The sequence below is a fragment of the Micromys minutus genome (assembly GCF_963924665.1).
Source record: "Micromys minutus genome assembly, chromosome: 20".
NCBI lineage: Eukaryota > Metazoa > Chordata > Mammalia > Rodentia > Muridae > Micromys > Micromys minutus.
In genome coordinates this window covers 27,649,264-27,665,715 of record NC_137955.1, presented here as the reverse complement: position 1 = coordinate 27,665,715, position 16,452 = coordinate 27,649,264, and the positions used below count along the sequence as shown (strand labels likewise).

Sequence of the window (16,452 nt, the reverse complement as noted above, 5' to 3'; positions counted from 1 at the left end):
GGGGGGGAGAGAGGGAGAGAGAGGGGGAGAGAGAGAGAGAGAGAGAGAGAGAGAGAGAGAGAGAGAGAGAGAGAGAGACAGAGACAGAGAGAGAGAGAGAGAGAGAGGGAGGGAGGGAGAGAGAGAGACTTTAAGAACCCTAGTTATCCTGGAATACTTTTCTCAGGTTTATCTGGACTCCCACCCTGAGGAGGGAGCAGGATGGGAACCACTAAGCCCCTCTCTCACCTGCAACTTCTCTGCCCCACTCCCATTTCCAGTGCTTGCAAGGACAGCTCTGACTGCTATGAGCCAGGTCACACCACTCTTTTACCCTCATTACTCAGACAACCGAGACCAGAAATGCTGCAAAATTACCTATAATGCCATGAAAGGAGTTTGGCTCAACAAAGAGCAATGCAGCCTAAGCTCAAAAGTGCCGACTAAGGGAAACCTTGATTGAGGTTGCATGCTGTTCTCTCATGCAGTGAAGCAGACACACAGCTGCTGGGGCTGAGCGACTTTCTGTGGTGTTTAGCGAGTGCTTTGGATGTGCACTCTCGGAGCCGTGATCTTGCAGCACTTTTTGGAAAAGCAGAGTCAGAGAGGAGTCAGCTAGGGAGCGGGAAGACAACTGACCGATTTCTGTAGTCAGTGTTCCAAAGAGCTTCTTTCTCCGCAGATCTCGTGTTCAAAGCCACTGGCTGCCTCATATTTGTTTTAAGGTATAGATAATTTGACACTTTCATCAAGTGTTTTTTAAAAAAAAAAAACTCTCTTGAACATTTCTCTGGGGTGGGGAAGATAAATATAATGCTGAAGTTGGGCTAAAAAGCCAAGATATTGCTAAAGATAAAACTGTCATATGAAAATAAAAGAAAGCTGTGTGTGTGTGTGTGTGTGTGTGTGTATGTGTGTGTGTATGAGAGAGAGAGAGAGAGAGAGAGAGAGAGAGAGAGAGAGAGAGAGACAGAGAAAGACAGAGAGTGTGTGTATGAGAGTGAGAGAGACAGAGAAACAAGAGATATTAATCTTGGAGGGTGAACTGATAGTCGTAGATGACAAATGTAAGCCTTTCAGACAACACAGAAATCAGGTGACTAAGGAAGATGCTGTAGAACTTCAGTTCACGGGACTAACTACTGTGTTGAGTTTGTCAAAATACATACTACTAACCAAGCAATCTTTGTTATTGTATTTATATGCTTAAAGAAGCGTAATTATATTTCTTTAAGAAGTAAATTTTTTAAGCCCTTTGTGAATGTGCACACAAGAAACTTAGTTCTTATAGTCAGACTTGTTTGCTCAACAACTTTCATTTTGTTGATTTCGGTGTCTCTTTCTTTCCTTTCTTCCTCCTTTCCTTCCTTTTGTTTTCCTCCCCTCCTCTTTTCTTTCTTCCTTCTTTCCTTCCTTTTTTCCTTTCTTTCATGGTAGGGTAACTCTTGCTATGTAGCCCAAACCACCTTTGAACTCATTCCCTGTCTCCTGACTCAAGGGATTACAGATATGCACCACTATGCCTGCCTCATATGTGACTTTGTTACCCTTGATACATATTTTAATCTATACAATGAAATAAACAAATGTAGTTATAAGAAAAGGATTACATGTATATAGATAGCATAGCAATGAATTTTTATATAAATTACAATACAATCAACTAGCTGGAGTCAAGTTAACTGCCTAAATGCATATTTTGCTGTTGTTTAAATATATTGTGTGTATGCATATGTATTTGTATGTACACCTATTCTTGGATATAAACTCAGATTTGATCAGTTAATTTTGTTGATCTTTAGCAACTACAAGCTGGGCTCCTGGCATTACCCATACCAGTAGAAACAGTCTCCAAAAAAAGTAAAAACCCAGCAGTACCTTAGGAAGTAGATATCCATAAAAAATGTAACTTAAATTGAAGAAAATATGCCATCCAATAGTAGGATCTTAAAGGACTTGTCAAATTGCTTATGTTTTTCTTTTCTTCCTCAAGTATAATCTTGTAACTGTTTAGAGAGAATGGGAGGAAATTAAGGTTCCCACACAAAGGCAGATGCTGGGGAATCACTGTTCTCTCAGATGTGTCCAACCAGGTGGCAGAGGCAGCACCACAGACAGACAGACCATCTGCTCATCAAGAAATCCTGACTCTGGATGTCACTTTTGCTCTTGCTGCCCTTGCACAGTGGCTGTCTGGTACTGGCTGTCCAGCACCTGTGTAGCTGCACTGACCCTTCCACTCTAACTGCTCTGGTGGATGCATGAGAGGAAGCTGGACAGTTGGGCAGTTGGACCATTTCTAATGTTTTTGTGTATCATGAAGCATAGCAGACCTCTGAGAGGCTCTACCCAGGAACTGACTGAAACAGAGACAGATGCAGATACCCACAAACATTTGATGGAGGCCAGGACCCCTGTTAGTTAGGGGAAGGATTGAAGGCCCTGTAAGGAGATGGCAACTCTACAGAAAGACCCACAGAGTCAACACGCCTGTGTCCCTGGGAGCTCCCAGAGACTGAGCCACCAACCAATGAGCACACACTGGCTGGTCCGAGGCCCCTGACACATAGGTAGCAGAGGGCTGCCTTGCCTGGCCTCAGTGGGAAAGGATGTGCCTAATCCTACAGAGACATGATGTACCATAGTGTGTGGAGGGGTACCCGGGAGGGTTGCTCTTTCAGAGTTGGAGAGGAGGGGATCAGGAAGAAACATTGTGAGGGGGGAGACTAGGAGGGGAGTAACATTTTGGATGTAAACATATAATTATTTTCTTTTTAAAAAAGAAAGTGCTATCTATAAGCACATCTTAAGAAGCAGTAGAGGAGAGGAGTATTCTTTACTGTGTCCTAGCATGCTGCTTTCAGGTCCAAGAAATGGTGAGATGCCAGGTTGCCTATAAAGCTTCGGGGATAGAACGAATTCTGTATGCAGTAGCTTGGAGACCAAGCCCTGGATGAATCTCCCGACTGCAAGCCCAACTCCGACACTCTCCTGCATTCTAACTGCCCTCTTGGGAAGCCTGAAGTAAGAGCAGACACAGACAGTTCAGAGTATGGACATGTGAAAGTTCTAGATTCAGCAGGAGACTACCGAATTCAGCCCTTGGAGAACTAAACCACCTGGCAGTTAAACAACCTCCGGGTAAACGTTGCGAACTTTCATCTTTAACAGTTTGAAACTGAGTCTTAGCAAATAAAAACATATAGTGAATGCACTTTGTAAGAAGAACTGCTCTGGGGAAAGAAAATATTCTCCCAGCTCGCCACAGGTTGACAGCATAGTCACAGAAACCTCTCAAAGCTTTCTTGCATCAACTAATGACACAACTCACAGTTACCATGGAGATTTAGAGTAGTATTAAATCAGGTGTCCGGCCAGGTGACACCCAGATGTCAGGCATCATGTTATCAAGGGTTACCTGGGTGGACAATCCTTTTCATAACACTTCTTCTGTCTCATGCTGGGCTGTGTTTCTGGGTTGCAGAAGGTAGTTTTCACCATCCCATGGCCCTTCTTGACACAATGAGCCACCTGCCGGCGGATGCCTGGAGAAAGTACCACACACGTTATGAATCTGTGTGAATGCTACCATACAAGAAGCTCAGGGCCTCAGAGAGGCCCTGAATAAAGACTAGAGGTGATAGTTCCAATCCAAGAGGAGCCTCCAGATGGTGCCAGCCTCAAGACATTCGAGTGACATTGACTGTAGTCTTTGAGTCTTCCTAGCTAAGAGGCCCAACATCTTGGAGTAGAGATTTTTTCATCCTTTTTATACCATTTACAAAAGCCTATCTCGCAGGATCTCTGAACATGATGAAGTTCTGGTACTTATTACATTAAACTGAGAGTGGTTTCTCACACTGAAGAAATATCTGTATGGACAGAGTGAGTTAGAGTTCTCTTCCCTTCACCAGTCAGGACCAATCCAGCTTAGCTACCTTAGTTTTCATTTCTTCCTGTCCTGGGCTGTTTTCCTTTTCTTCCAGATCTACCCTATACCTTGCCCTGAACTCTTGGAAGTGATTTCTAAAGATGGTTGTGGTTTCCTTAGAGGTCTGGAAATTGGAGTGCTATCTTTTCCTCTAACTGTTCCTTCTAATTCTCCAGGCCTAGAGACAGTTGCCTTGTTTCTCTCACATCCCAGTGTTCATGGGTGGTAGTTACCTTCCTTGACTTCTCTAAGCCCTCCCATTCCTGTAAACATAGCCAAGACAGTTACTGCCAGTCGGACAACTGTTTCCTGCTGGGGCTTCCGAGTGATCTCATCTCCCTTACAATAATGAACTCAAGCATTTAGAGTAAAAACCAAGCACTGTTACTCCACAGTGACTCCCTGGTTGGTCTGAAATCCAGATTTGGAAAAGTAGCAGTTCTCTTTAATATGGCCTTCTATAAAAGCATTAGTGGAGGGGTTATAATTAGGTCACACTTTTAAGAATAATTACTATTAGGTAACACTGCAAATTCAGAAAGTATGAGGTTAGACAATATCTAAATGACTGTGATTTTCTGTGAAAAGAAAAAAATGGCTTGTCATTTGTTCTTTTTTTTCAAACTGGACATTGCCCACAGAGAACTTTTACTAATGAAGGCAGCCAACAAACCTGTGTGATGTATTAACACTAACTTATTTGTCATCTGAAAACAATTATTTGAATCTTCTGCTTCTAAGATGAAAAAATCAGACACGTGAGACGGCTCGCTGGGTTAGACCACTCGCAGCCAAGCCTGACAACTTGCTTTTCAGAGGCCACATAGAGTAAGGAGAAAACCAATTCCTGTTAGTTGTCCTCTGACTACCATATACCCACAGTGACATCTATGTGCCTGCTTACAGACATGCATACAGACATGCGTGTACATGTGTATGAGGCCCCGGGCCCCCACTAAATGCTATTTCCAAAAGATTGTAACTTCCTTTAAATTCTTAATAAATTGTACTGGATATTAGTGGTACAGGGCCAATTAAATGCCTTGATTTCAAACCTGTCACCCGTGGTTTATAGAATGGGTCATCTTGGAAGGGACTATGTCTGGAAAGAAGAAAATTCCTTGTGATAAACAGGTTCAAGAACAGTGACAGCCTATGGCAGTCTCAACTTAATATTGCAATTTTTAAAAATAGAGTCTGCTATACAGTTAGTTTGTTTAAGAAGGTTTAAATTTAGAATTCACATTAGGTGGTTGTTAGATAAACCAACCAAAGACAGCTTTGCAAACAAGAGCCCAGCATTACTGAAATGTCAAAACTTACAAGATCAAGGAGGCTCCCTCCAGTCAGTGTAAGCACATCACCTGAAAAGACTGGAAAGATTCTAACCCCAGTCTGTGAAGGACTTGAACAGATCTCTTTCCTTATACCCCCTCAAGTTACAATGATATTAATACATGGTTAATGTTCACATTAGCACAGAAATGATCATTCTCAGACTGCATATAAAAATGCTTTAATAATGTAAAATGATGGCGATTTTGTGAATCAATAGATTTGTCAGTGAAGTCCCTTCATAAATAACCATACACAGAAATAACACTGACTTCACCGGAAGAAGAAAAGGGTGGGGGTGAATATTGCTGATAAATACAACTTATCCCATCAACTTTCAACTTCAGTGTCCAGGGGATGTAATTTTCTTGTCTCCCCAGCTTCTTTGATTCAACTGTTTTCAACCAGTGAAATCATAGCTACCAACCACACAGCCTCAGCCAGGGAGAGCTTGCATTCTGCTATTATGAGAGGGAGGGGAGGGAGGGGGAGGGAGGTGAAGAGAGGAAAAGGGAGGGAAGAGGAGAGGAGGGGTGGGGAGGTCAGAGGAGAGAAGAGGGGAAGAGAGGGGAGGGGAGGGGAGGGGAGGAGAGGGGAGAGGTGGGGAGTGCAGGAGAAGGGAGTATCAACCACAGGTGCCACATCAATCCCATAAGAATCACAACTGGGTTTGAGTCTACATATATATATATATATATATATATATATATATATATATATATATATATATATATATTATTTGCTGAGTATTCTTTGGCCACCTCTGTAACTCTCCCAAGCCTTAGCGTCTTCATCCTTATGACTCTACAGTGCTAAGATTATAACATAGTGTTGTCGGAATAATAACTACACACACACACACACACACACACACACACACACACTATATATATATATATGTATAGTTATATATATAAAACTATATATATAGTTATAATTTATATTATATTTGATCTATTATAAATTATAAATATATTTATGTATCCTATTTGTTTGTTTGTTTGTTTTTATGGGGTATGAACTCCCTCTAAAGACACTCTGCTTGGCAGGTTTTGAGACCAGGGTCGAACATCCACTCTGAGTTGGGATATAGAGGTTTCCTTCATCCAGTCCAATTCAACCTGTTTCTATACACTGTATAATTCAAAGCTATAATTCTTCTTTTCCAGCTCAGAAACTTTGCTTTATTACTGACTCCAGCCATTGACTAGATACAAGTAAATGTGCCTGACCTCATCACCTGTAACTGCTAACACCCTTACATACCCAGCAGTAAGCCCAAAAGCCAATACCTTTTCCCTACGGGAATGCCAGGGACCTGATATCGTAATTTCATCAATCTATTGTTATGTTAGAAGAAAGTTTGGAGGGGGAGAAAGGAACTTAGCAACTGAAAGCAGGCATTTGGGCTTTCAGCATTTCATGGTACACACTTGCTAAGCATGGGAAACTGCAAGCAACAGTAACATTAGGGAACAAAGCCTAAGACCTATAAATATGAGAGGGCCTAATCTCTGCAGCTGCACAGGGTAGGAAAGCAGCGTCACTTACGAGGGAATATCACTGTGTTAGCCATTGGTAATGTACAGCCGAGAGGCTGAGAGATCTCTGCTCCCTCCTTTTTATCCTTGTGATGAACTATGCCTCATCTGCACTCACTTGCATATGTTATGTTCCCCTTGATAAATAGTTTTATTATCTTTATAAAGTCTTGTGCTTAAAAGGTGTCTTCAAGGTTTTGTGTGAGAGGGGTGAAATAAAATGTTTTCCAATGTTAACTACCCACCATTTTCACTTGGGAGGCATGGACTGAAGAGACCTCAGGGATGCTGCTAGGGTACCCTGGTTTTTGTGGTTCCCAACCTCACCCCAGCTCTTCTAATTTCCCTCCAACTTTCTGGCCCCTTGTGTTTTCTCTCCTTTTCCTGTATTACTTTATATTTTCATGATGTAGAGTTTTCACTTAAATATAATAACAAACATTGCTGAATGGTTCAGTTTTCTGTCCTTTGTCTTTACATTTTCCGCTGTGTGCACTGTATGAACATCAGTATTGTATCCTTTGTGCCTGTTGGGTATTAATATAGACAGCCATGATTTTCTCAGCCACAGCCAGAGATCTTGCAACTGCAATAGACAGTGTGGCGAAGTTCACAAGATGACTAGGAAAATCCCACTAAGGCGGGGGCGGTGCTGAAGGATCAGGCTTTAACAAAAACTGGTGTCTAATTGACATCAGTTAAGGATATTCCATTTCCTACCTAACTTCAGATGTAGCTTTCTGGTCACTGCAAAGCCCAGTCACACAGCTCTTCTGTCCCCTGATGCTCTGAGATAGGACACCCAAGCTCTAGATCTTGAAACACAAGAGATTGGAGGATGCTCTGCTTTTCCACAGAGTCTCTGATAACTAAAACTAGGTAAGTTTTAGTATGTGTGGTCTGGGACAAGTTATTTAAGTGTAAAATTTAAACATGAATTTCCCTGAGAGCTGAGAAGAGATAATCACAGATTGAAAATATTCTTTGTACTACTATTGAAAATATTTTAGTACTACAGTGACTTCATTTTTCTCATGAATGATCCTCGGTGAAAATATTTTTATGGCCCCATTTATCTCCTGCTAAAATATCTCTGGGATCCCGGCCCATATTGGGCCATAGGCCAGGGCAATGCTGGACACAGCTGAGGTAATCAAGGATGGATTATCTGTGAACCCATTTGTTACATCAGCCAGAGTGTACCTCTGGCCTAGATTGTGTTCTACTTTAGCAGTTTCAAAAACTTACATATAAGCATGTGCATGACCAAAATACATTATAAATGTGCATAAGATATGTAAAAGCAAAACATAAAAGAATGAACATTTTAGGGGCTAGAGAGATGGGTTTGCCTCATGTACTGCTCTTGCAGAAAATCCAAGTTCAATTTTCTACATCTGTTTTAGGCAGCTCACAGCTGCTTCACAGCTCCGCTGGCAGGGATCCAACACCTCTGGCTTCTCTGGGCACTTGTACAAATATGCACACTCACCATATTCACTATTATAAAAATAGACATTTTACCCTTATGAGTACTAAAAGCTGTATCATACTAACTGGAGGATAGAAAGAATTGTTTATAAGCTAGATTATTTATAAGCCAATTTCCAACTCTGAACTGTATTCTGTGATTGGTACCTGGGTAGGAAGTTAGAGAAGAGGCCAAGAAGCGTAAGAAGGAAGCTCGTGTTGAAGAATGGCTTCCTGGCACGTTCTGTCCTTCATTTTGATCCCCTTGCTACGTTATGCATACTTCTTGACCGTCGGCTATGCAGGTGCTCTGGTTTTACAGGCAGTAGATCCAAGATGGAGACAAGAAGCTCCAGAACAGACTCAAGTGTGATCCAAAGACCAGCACAGAAATAAAGCTTCTGTGCATCACATTATTTCTAAAGCTACTGAAACAAGTGACACACACACACACACACACACACACACACACACACACACACACCCACCCCAAGAGGCCTGCCTTCTTCCTGCAAAGGGCCTTGGCAAACTTCATGTATCACTTGGGCAATGCCTGGGCTTTCCAAGTGTCTTGCCTTCTTACATCCCAGTCTCCCTTTGTGGTGGGGTGGTACTCAAGTGATGAAAGCAGACCAATGGGATGCAAACAGAACACCTATTTCCTTAAGCCACACCCACACATTCATGGGTCAAAGGGATCCCTTGGGATATCTCCGTGAGACTGAAGATCAGCAGACACAGAATGAAATCACTGGCTTAGATCACCTCTTTCTCCTACTCCAAAGCTCATGGGGTTTCCAACTGGAAGCATCTGTCTCTCACCTGTTCCACAAGTTACACTGCATTCTGTCCAGCGACCAAACTGCCAGAAGTACAGCAACTTCTCCACGTCATTGTCAAAGCCATCTTTCCGGACTGTGTACTCATACTTGATGCCAGGGTTTGTCACCTGGAACAGTAGCTGCAATTCGAGAAAGGAGTCATGTCAAACTCTGTCGTCAGTATCGATGGTAAAGCAGACATTTAAAGAATATACCCAGGGGCTAGGGAGATGGATAAGAAGATATCTTATTGCTGTGCATTCACATAAAAAGCCAGGCATGGGGCATGCACCTATAATCCTAGCACTAGGAAAGCAGAAACAGGAGGATTTCTGGGGTTTGCTGGCTGGCCAGTCTAACTGAATCAGTAAGCTCCAGGCTTAGTGAGAGACCTGTCCCCCCAAAAAAAGTCAAATAAAATAAGGCAAGCAATTGAAAAAAATGTCCCAACTGACACTGAGCTTGGGTATATACCACATTAATCTCCACCCATATTTTTGTCCAGCTACATCTACTTCTGCTTTCTATATTTATACAGTCTTCTGTTGTTTATTGGCTAAAATATTATGGGAATTTAATAAATAGGAAATTCTCATCACATGATCATTACTCTTTGAGGTTTGGCCAAAAGGTGCCCTTTGTGGATTTTACTTTTTATTTACTTTGTGGATATGGGTAAATGCTTTAGTTTTCTGATAACCACACAATATCACCTCAGTTTGTCACCACTGCTGGGAAGCCACACTAAGTCACTTTAAATACATAAAGAATACATCTGCCCATGGACTACATTTAAACCTCCCAGTGGCATGGTTTTTGAAGTCGAAAATTTGTTCTTGGGGCTGAAGAACAACAATATCAACCAATCAGATCCCCCCATTCCCGAGCTCCTAGACACTAAACCACCAACCAAAGAGTACTCATGGAGGGACCATGGCTCCTGCTGCATATGTAGCAGAGGATGGCCTTATTGGGCATCAACGGAGGAGAGTTCCTTGGCCCTGTGAAAGCTTGATGTCCCAGTGTAGGGGAATGCCAGGGTGGGGAGGCTGGAGGGAATGGGTTGGTGGGAGATCACCCTTATAGAGGTAAAGGAGGGGGTAATGGGATAGAGGGATTGGGAAACAGAAAAAAGGGTTAACATTTGAAATGCAAATAAAGAAAATATCCAATAATAATAATGATAATAATAATAATAATAATAATAATAATAATAATAATAATAATAATAATAACGAACAGAGAAGAAACGGCACAGGCTCCCAGTCCTAACATCAATGTCGGTGTGAGAAGGAGGGTGCTAAACACACTGGGCAGCAGCTCCTTTTCCTTCAGTGTTACCTGGAGCCACACTGACTCGTTGGTGGGGCCTGGAGCCATAAGTTTCTCCAGATCTCCTTTCCTGTCATACTGGAAGACAGTCCCTGCCAGTTTGTAGTTTCCATTCCACTGGATGATAAAACCTCCATTGAGGTAATATTTTTCTGGATCTTCACTCCGAATGGCCAGGAAATTGCCAGCTGCCTTGATTTCCATCACTCTTATATCCCTTGCACCCTTGGGAATAAGTCCGATGTCAATGTACCCTAAGGACAAAAGAGACAGTAATGAAGGAGATGCACTAGCTTCTCAGATAACACAGCCTGATCTCCAGGCTTCAGCATCTTCATCCTTCAGTTTGGATGGTGGGTGGCTAATGGGCAGGAAGAAGCACCAAGTAAGAATTAGAAAGAGATTAGCCAGCAGCAGAATTCTCTGGAGCTTCACAACATAGTGTGTCATCGGCTATGTGAGGACACGTGAGTAGATACAGATGGGAGCTGGAAGATTTGTGGCTCACGCAGCATTGATTTTCTCATGTGAATGGCTCAAAAATGTCTGAGCTCCAACCTAACTTCCTGCTGCCATCCCTCTCTCCCCTTTTCATTCTCCACATCGGATCACCTCTCCCAAGCCATGCACAGGCTACATACTTTTCTTCCTCATCATCAACATCATGCGAAAAAAAATACAGTCTCTTAGATATAATTTAATTCAAGCTGATGTTCATTCGGACCTTCTGGAAGGAACCTCAGTTCCATTGATTGCCTCCTGGCTTGCTTCAATCAGCCCAGGATGAAACCCTAAGTTCAGAGCCCCGCTTTCTACACCATCACACAGTTCTGTCAAGCAGGAAGCCTTCCCTTCTGTGTTTTGCAAAATTATAAGTTTGTAACTAATTTTCAGGGCTCAACTCCAGGCTTCTGAAGAATCCACATCTACTTGAAAGCATTGATCAACTCTGGCTGCAATCTTCTCTTGCTTAATGGTTGCCATGGTAGGAGGCACACTGATGAGAGGATAAACTGACACTTCGTTGCCTCTGCTCCCCAGCTCTTTATGCTTCTGTGTTACACATGCTTCTTAGGAGCCGTGGCTTTATGAGATGGAAGGGAAATGGGCTTTAAGATGGTCTTGTATTCCAGCTTGTACACTGCACAGCTCTTGCTCTCTGAAAGTCAACCAGTTCTTTTAACTCCCTTAAATCTCATCTGCACAATGATAGGAACCAAAGAATGGCAGGGGTATAGTTTTTCAGATCCACTATTCAAAGATCTCACTTTTTACAGGTTGGTTTTAAGGCACGTATAACCCTGTTAATTCTCCATGGGTGCTCACATATGGCTCTCTGTCTCTCTCTGTCTTTCTCTGTCTGTCTCTCTGTCTCTCTGTCTCTCTCTCCGTCTCTCTCTCTCTCTCTCTCTCTCTCTCTCTCTCTCTCTCTCTCTCTCTCTCTCCTCTCTCCCTCCCTTCTACCATTTCTCTCCTCCTCCCCTCCCCCAACCCCATTTGAGTGTGTGTACAGGCTTATGTATTGTGGACTTGAGTTTTCAACTCATAGGCTCAGGCAAGCCATTGGATTCTAAGAACTCTGCAGTAATAAGTAGGAAGTGGGGCATTGCAGGAGTTGGTAGGCTACAAGAGGAGTACTCTGAAAATCTGATTATCCTATGACTAACAGTCTCTGCTACATGTTCCTGCTGCTATGACATTCTGCTACTCTGGGCCCAGAAACAGTAGAGCCTGAACAAGCATGGACTGAAATCCCTAAAACCATGAGCCAAAATAAGTGATTTCTCCCTTAAGTAGTTTTTTCTTGGGTGTTTGTAATGATAATTTAAAGCTGTGACTAATACAATTCTCATCTCTATCACCTGAACATGCCTATATGGCTTTACTGTAGTCAAATCCCATGCATATCTTGAAATAGCTGGTTCAACTCCATTTAGCTTTCATGACTTCATTCAATACAGCTCATTAATATCACTAATTCAGGAAAGAAATTTATCACATGTTATTAGAACTAATGAAAATTTAAAAGCATCTTTAGGATATTGCTCTTTGTAGCCATTGTCTGACTTAGGATATTGCATGTCTTCACACTGCAGAACTCACCAAGAAAGAAATATGCTATTAAATATTACATCTCCCACCTTGTTCCTGGGTTTTAAATAAAAAAAGAAATACAGAAATCAATTTTTAAGTTCTACTTTTTTATTCACATAAGTGAAATTTCCAAAATGGTAAATAACTATTCCAGACAAACTAAGAATTGTAGAATGTTAAATGTCAAGTAGAAACATGTAGTAACTATCTGTTCTCATTATGAATGCTTGGAGATAGAAAAGAAATTGGTAAGGATACACCTTCTTGCATCTTTCCTTTAGAAAACATACCCCACTTAGAGAAAACTGGAAGATATAATCAGACCTGAAAGAAGTCTCTGGGTCCATGCAGAGCACCCAGAGAAACTGCCCATTCCATGCCTGTCTGAAACACTCAAAGTGTTGAGGAGAGGACAGAAAATCAGCCCCACTTCTGAGGAGAAGGAGAGGGAGAGAGATTGATAGAAAGGGAGAAAGAGATAAAGAGGGAGAGAGACAGAGACACATACACACAGAGAGAGACAGAGAGACAGAGAGAGGATGAGAGAGTGGGGGGAGTTGATCTGCTGGCATCATACGTGGTTCCTCTAATAAACAGGGGCTCATAAAGTGGCCACATGACTGGGCCTAGGTAAACCCACTGCAATGGTTTGCCTGTCTTTCATAAGATTAATGGTATCTGCTAGTGGTAACAAGAATAACATGGATGCTCACAATGTATGTGAGGAGCTTCCTGAGAAAACACTAGGTTTTAAATGCATCTTCTGTGTGCGGGCATGCAGGTGTCTGGCTCAGATACAGTTCTGTGTTTAACACTGGGTGGCAGGATGAGGATGAACTTCAGAAAAAAATCAATGTTCCTAAAAGCTTGCTCTGCCCTAGATTTGGAGCTCTAGTCTTCATTATTTCAAAAGTGTGACACTCTCCTAATAGTGAGACATCACAACTCCCTTACTAGAAGCCAGGAGCAAGGGAGGGTCACAAATGGATAATGACTTCTTGTTCTTACTTTTAGGGTAAAAGATTAGAGTAGTCTTCAGCCCTGGAGATATTTGAGCCTGAATATGAAAATTCTGGAGTGTCTAACTTCTCTCCCCTTTCTTCCCTTCCAAACCAACTTAAGGCTTCCTGAAGGGAAACAACAGTATAGGGTGACTGTATCTAGTCTCCTTGGGTACTTTGGTTCTAAGACAGCCACACTCCCTCTGGTGTCCTCTGAAATGTTTTCTCATGTGATTCTCCTATCTACTTGTAATTCCCTATTCTCTTAATTTGGATTAATGTTATGGCTGGTAGCACGGAGTTTATCTATAGTAAGCAATTATATGTTTTCAGAGAAATAGACTTGCTAAGATGTTGGTCCCCTTGTCATATTTTACCCATCCGAAGTCATACAACTGTCACTAGTCTCCTATGACAAAGCAAACACAGTGAACTTTGTGGTGTAGCATTTGAATAAGTTTAAGCCTTAAAGCAATGTGATTTCTTCCTAAAAATATCTCTTTTTACTTCCCATCCTTCAATAGGCATGTTACTCATTCCTAAACTGATTAATCCTTTCTCCTTATGCCTGCACAATGGACGTGCGTAGAGGGCTCCCCTTATTCAAATCTGCAGAATATACATAGTTGTAGAATTGGGCAGACAGCAACAGTATGAGCTGTGGGTGTTGTCAATCTCTAATATGCCTTTCACTGCTAAGCAATACGATGGGTGACAGAAACTACTGAGACATTTCTGTGAAAACTAACTGTGTGACTATTAGTAGGTGGGGTTTGATAAGGCTGGTGGGAGCTGGTGGGAGCTGGTGGGAGCTGGTGGGAGCTGGTGGGAGCTGGTGGGAGCTGGTGGGAGCTGGTGGGAGCTGGTGGGATCTGGGCTGCCAGGTACACATATCATTTCATGAAGATGCTATTATATGCCAAGAATCTTCCATTCTAAACATATTGATGCTGGCATTGAGCATTTATATTATAGATCAAGTACTTCCCTTGTCTCCTTTCTGTTTCCTAAACTGAAGATTTATTATTTTTTATTTCCATGTTTTTTATGCAAATGAAATTATAAATGGGTTTATTGATCAGAGAAAACTCAGTTAATTTAAATATTGTGCTCTGAGTTGTAATAATGTTATTATGTGTAACAAATCTACTATGCTTGTCTTTTGAATGTGTATGTGTATATAATTAAATGTTTCTTTTATGGTACCTGCTCTAGTTAATAAAGTTAAGATGCAAATCTAAGAACATAGTGATTATGATTAAAGAAAAGAGGCAGGAGTCAAGGCCAATCTTGTAGCCATTGAGCTAAGTGACCCATTTAGCCATATGAAGGTTTTGGAATACTCAGTGATGGTGGCTCCTCATTCCCAGCAACAAGACAAGGAAGGCCAGCATGAGCAAGGCCAGAACTTAAGTAAAGTGGCTGCAGCTTGAAATAGAAGTGTAGCAAAGTTAAGAACAGGAGAAAAACTATTCAGAACTGTGTTTTTTAAGAATTCATGGATACTAAACAGTATTAAAAAAGAGAGCTGAATTCAAAGACAAGGTAGATAAGGAACCCAACATCAAGGAGCTTAGACAGTAGAAACAAATCAAGGCTGAGAAAGCTGGACTCCATAGGGTCTAAGTCAATGAAAATTGACCACGAGGCTAGGGAGATGGTTCAGCAGTTAAGAGCACTGCCTTTCAAGAAGGCCTGAGTTCGGTTCCCTGAAACCCTTCTCCAGCCTCTATGGGCACAGCACTCAGACACACACACACACACACACACACACACACACACACACACACACACACACACACACACGCAGTTAAAATAAATCTTTTGTTTTTAGTTAAGCTGTACATTTTATGATGAATATTAGCCTGGAACAACTTTGGGGGAGAAAACAGCTTAATGGTCCATCAACTTCCTTTTGCAGCAGAAATTTTGTTTAATTTGTATCTACAGGTCAAACACCAGAGTGGCATTCTTTTCTTGTTTCCTCACTGATGTAAAACAGAGACAGTAGCTGAGTCAAAGTTATATTCATTATTCTTCAACACATGCTCAACTGTTTCTCGATTAATAAGTAAATGAATGAACAGGTCAGGCAATTTTAATATCTGGATATAGTATCTGATACTTTGCCCCAGGTTCATCTAATTCCAGACACTTCTAATCACAGTAATCGTGGTGCTACCTCTTCATGTTAGTTCTTTTCTTTTTTCATGAACAATGAAGGGAAAAGGACTAAAGCCCTGAGGGCCAGCAGAAAAAATAGAAACAGGTGACCTCAGGAGGTAGGAAGTTGGGACAATGACAACAACAAAATGCACCAGAGACTTTCAGGACTCAAAGTGGGGGAGGGGGGACTCAACATGAAGTGCTTTACAATGGGGAGAGAGTTCTTATAGAGACCACCTCCAACAGAAAGACAGGGCATCAAGTGAGGGTTGGGATTGCCATCCCACAGTCAAAACTCTGACACATAATTGTACCTGTCTGAAAGAACTGCAGGGACTGAAATGGAGAAGAGCCTGAGGAAAAGAAGGCCCAGGCCCAAAAGGGGATCAGTCCCCAAGGTCTGACACCATTACTGAGGCTATTGAGTGCTCATAAAAAGAAACCAATCATGACTGCCCTCTGAAAGACCAAATAAGCAGCTGAAAGAGTCAGATAAAGATATTTGCACCCAACCAATCAGCAGAAGCTGCTGACCCCTGTGGTTAAATTAGGGAAAAGTTGGAGAAAGCTGGGGGGGAAGGCACCCCTGAAAGCAGACCAGCAGTCTCAATGAATCTGGACTCGTGAGATCTCTCAGACACTGGATCACCAACCAGGCAGTATACAGCAGTTGATGAGTCCCCCGACACATATACAGCAGAGAACTCTCGGGTCTGGGTTCAGTTAGAGAAGATGCACCTAACCCGAGAGAGAGAGAGAGAGAGAGAGAGAGAGAGAGAGAG

At 42.0% G+C, this 16,452-nt stretch overlaps 1 protein-coding gene across 1 annotated transcript in view; it reads right to left on the bottom strand.

Moving 5' to 3' along the window:
* ADAMTS12 (ADAM metallopeptidase with thrombospondin type 1 motif 12) overlaps nt 1–16,452 on the bottom strand; it is a gene marked incomplete at its 5' end in the record, with an annotated part of 277,109 nt that overhangs the window by 48,024 nt on the left and 212,633 nt on the right. The window contains 3 exon segments of the mRNA XM_080933901.1: nt 3,398–3,524; nt 9,079–9,217; nt 10,419–10,663. Of these exon segments, the coding sequence (XP_080790027.1) occupies nt 3,398–3,524; nt 9,079–9,217; nt 10,419–10,663 (511 nt within the window).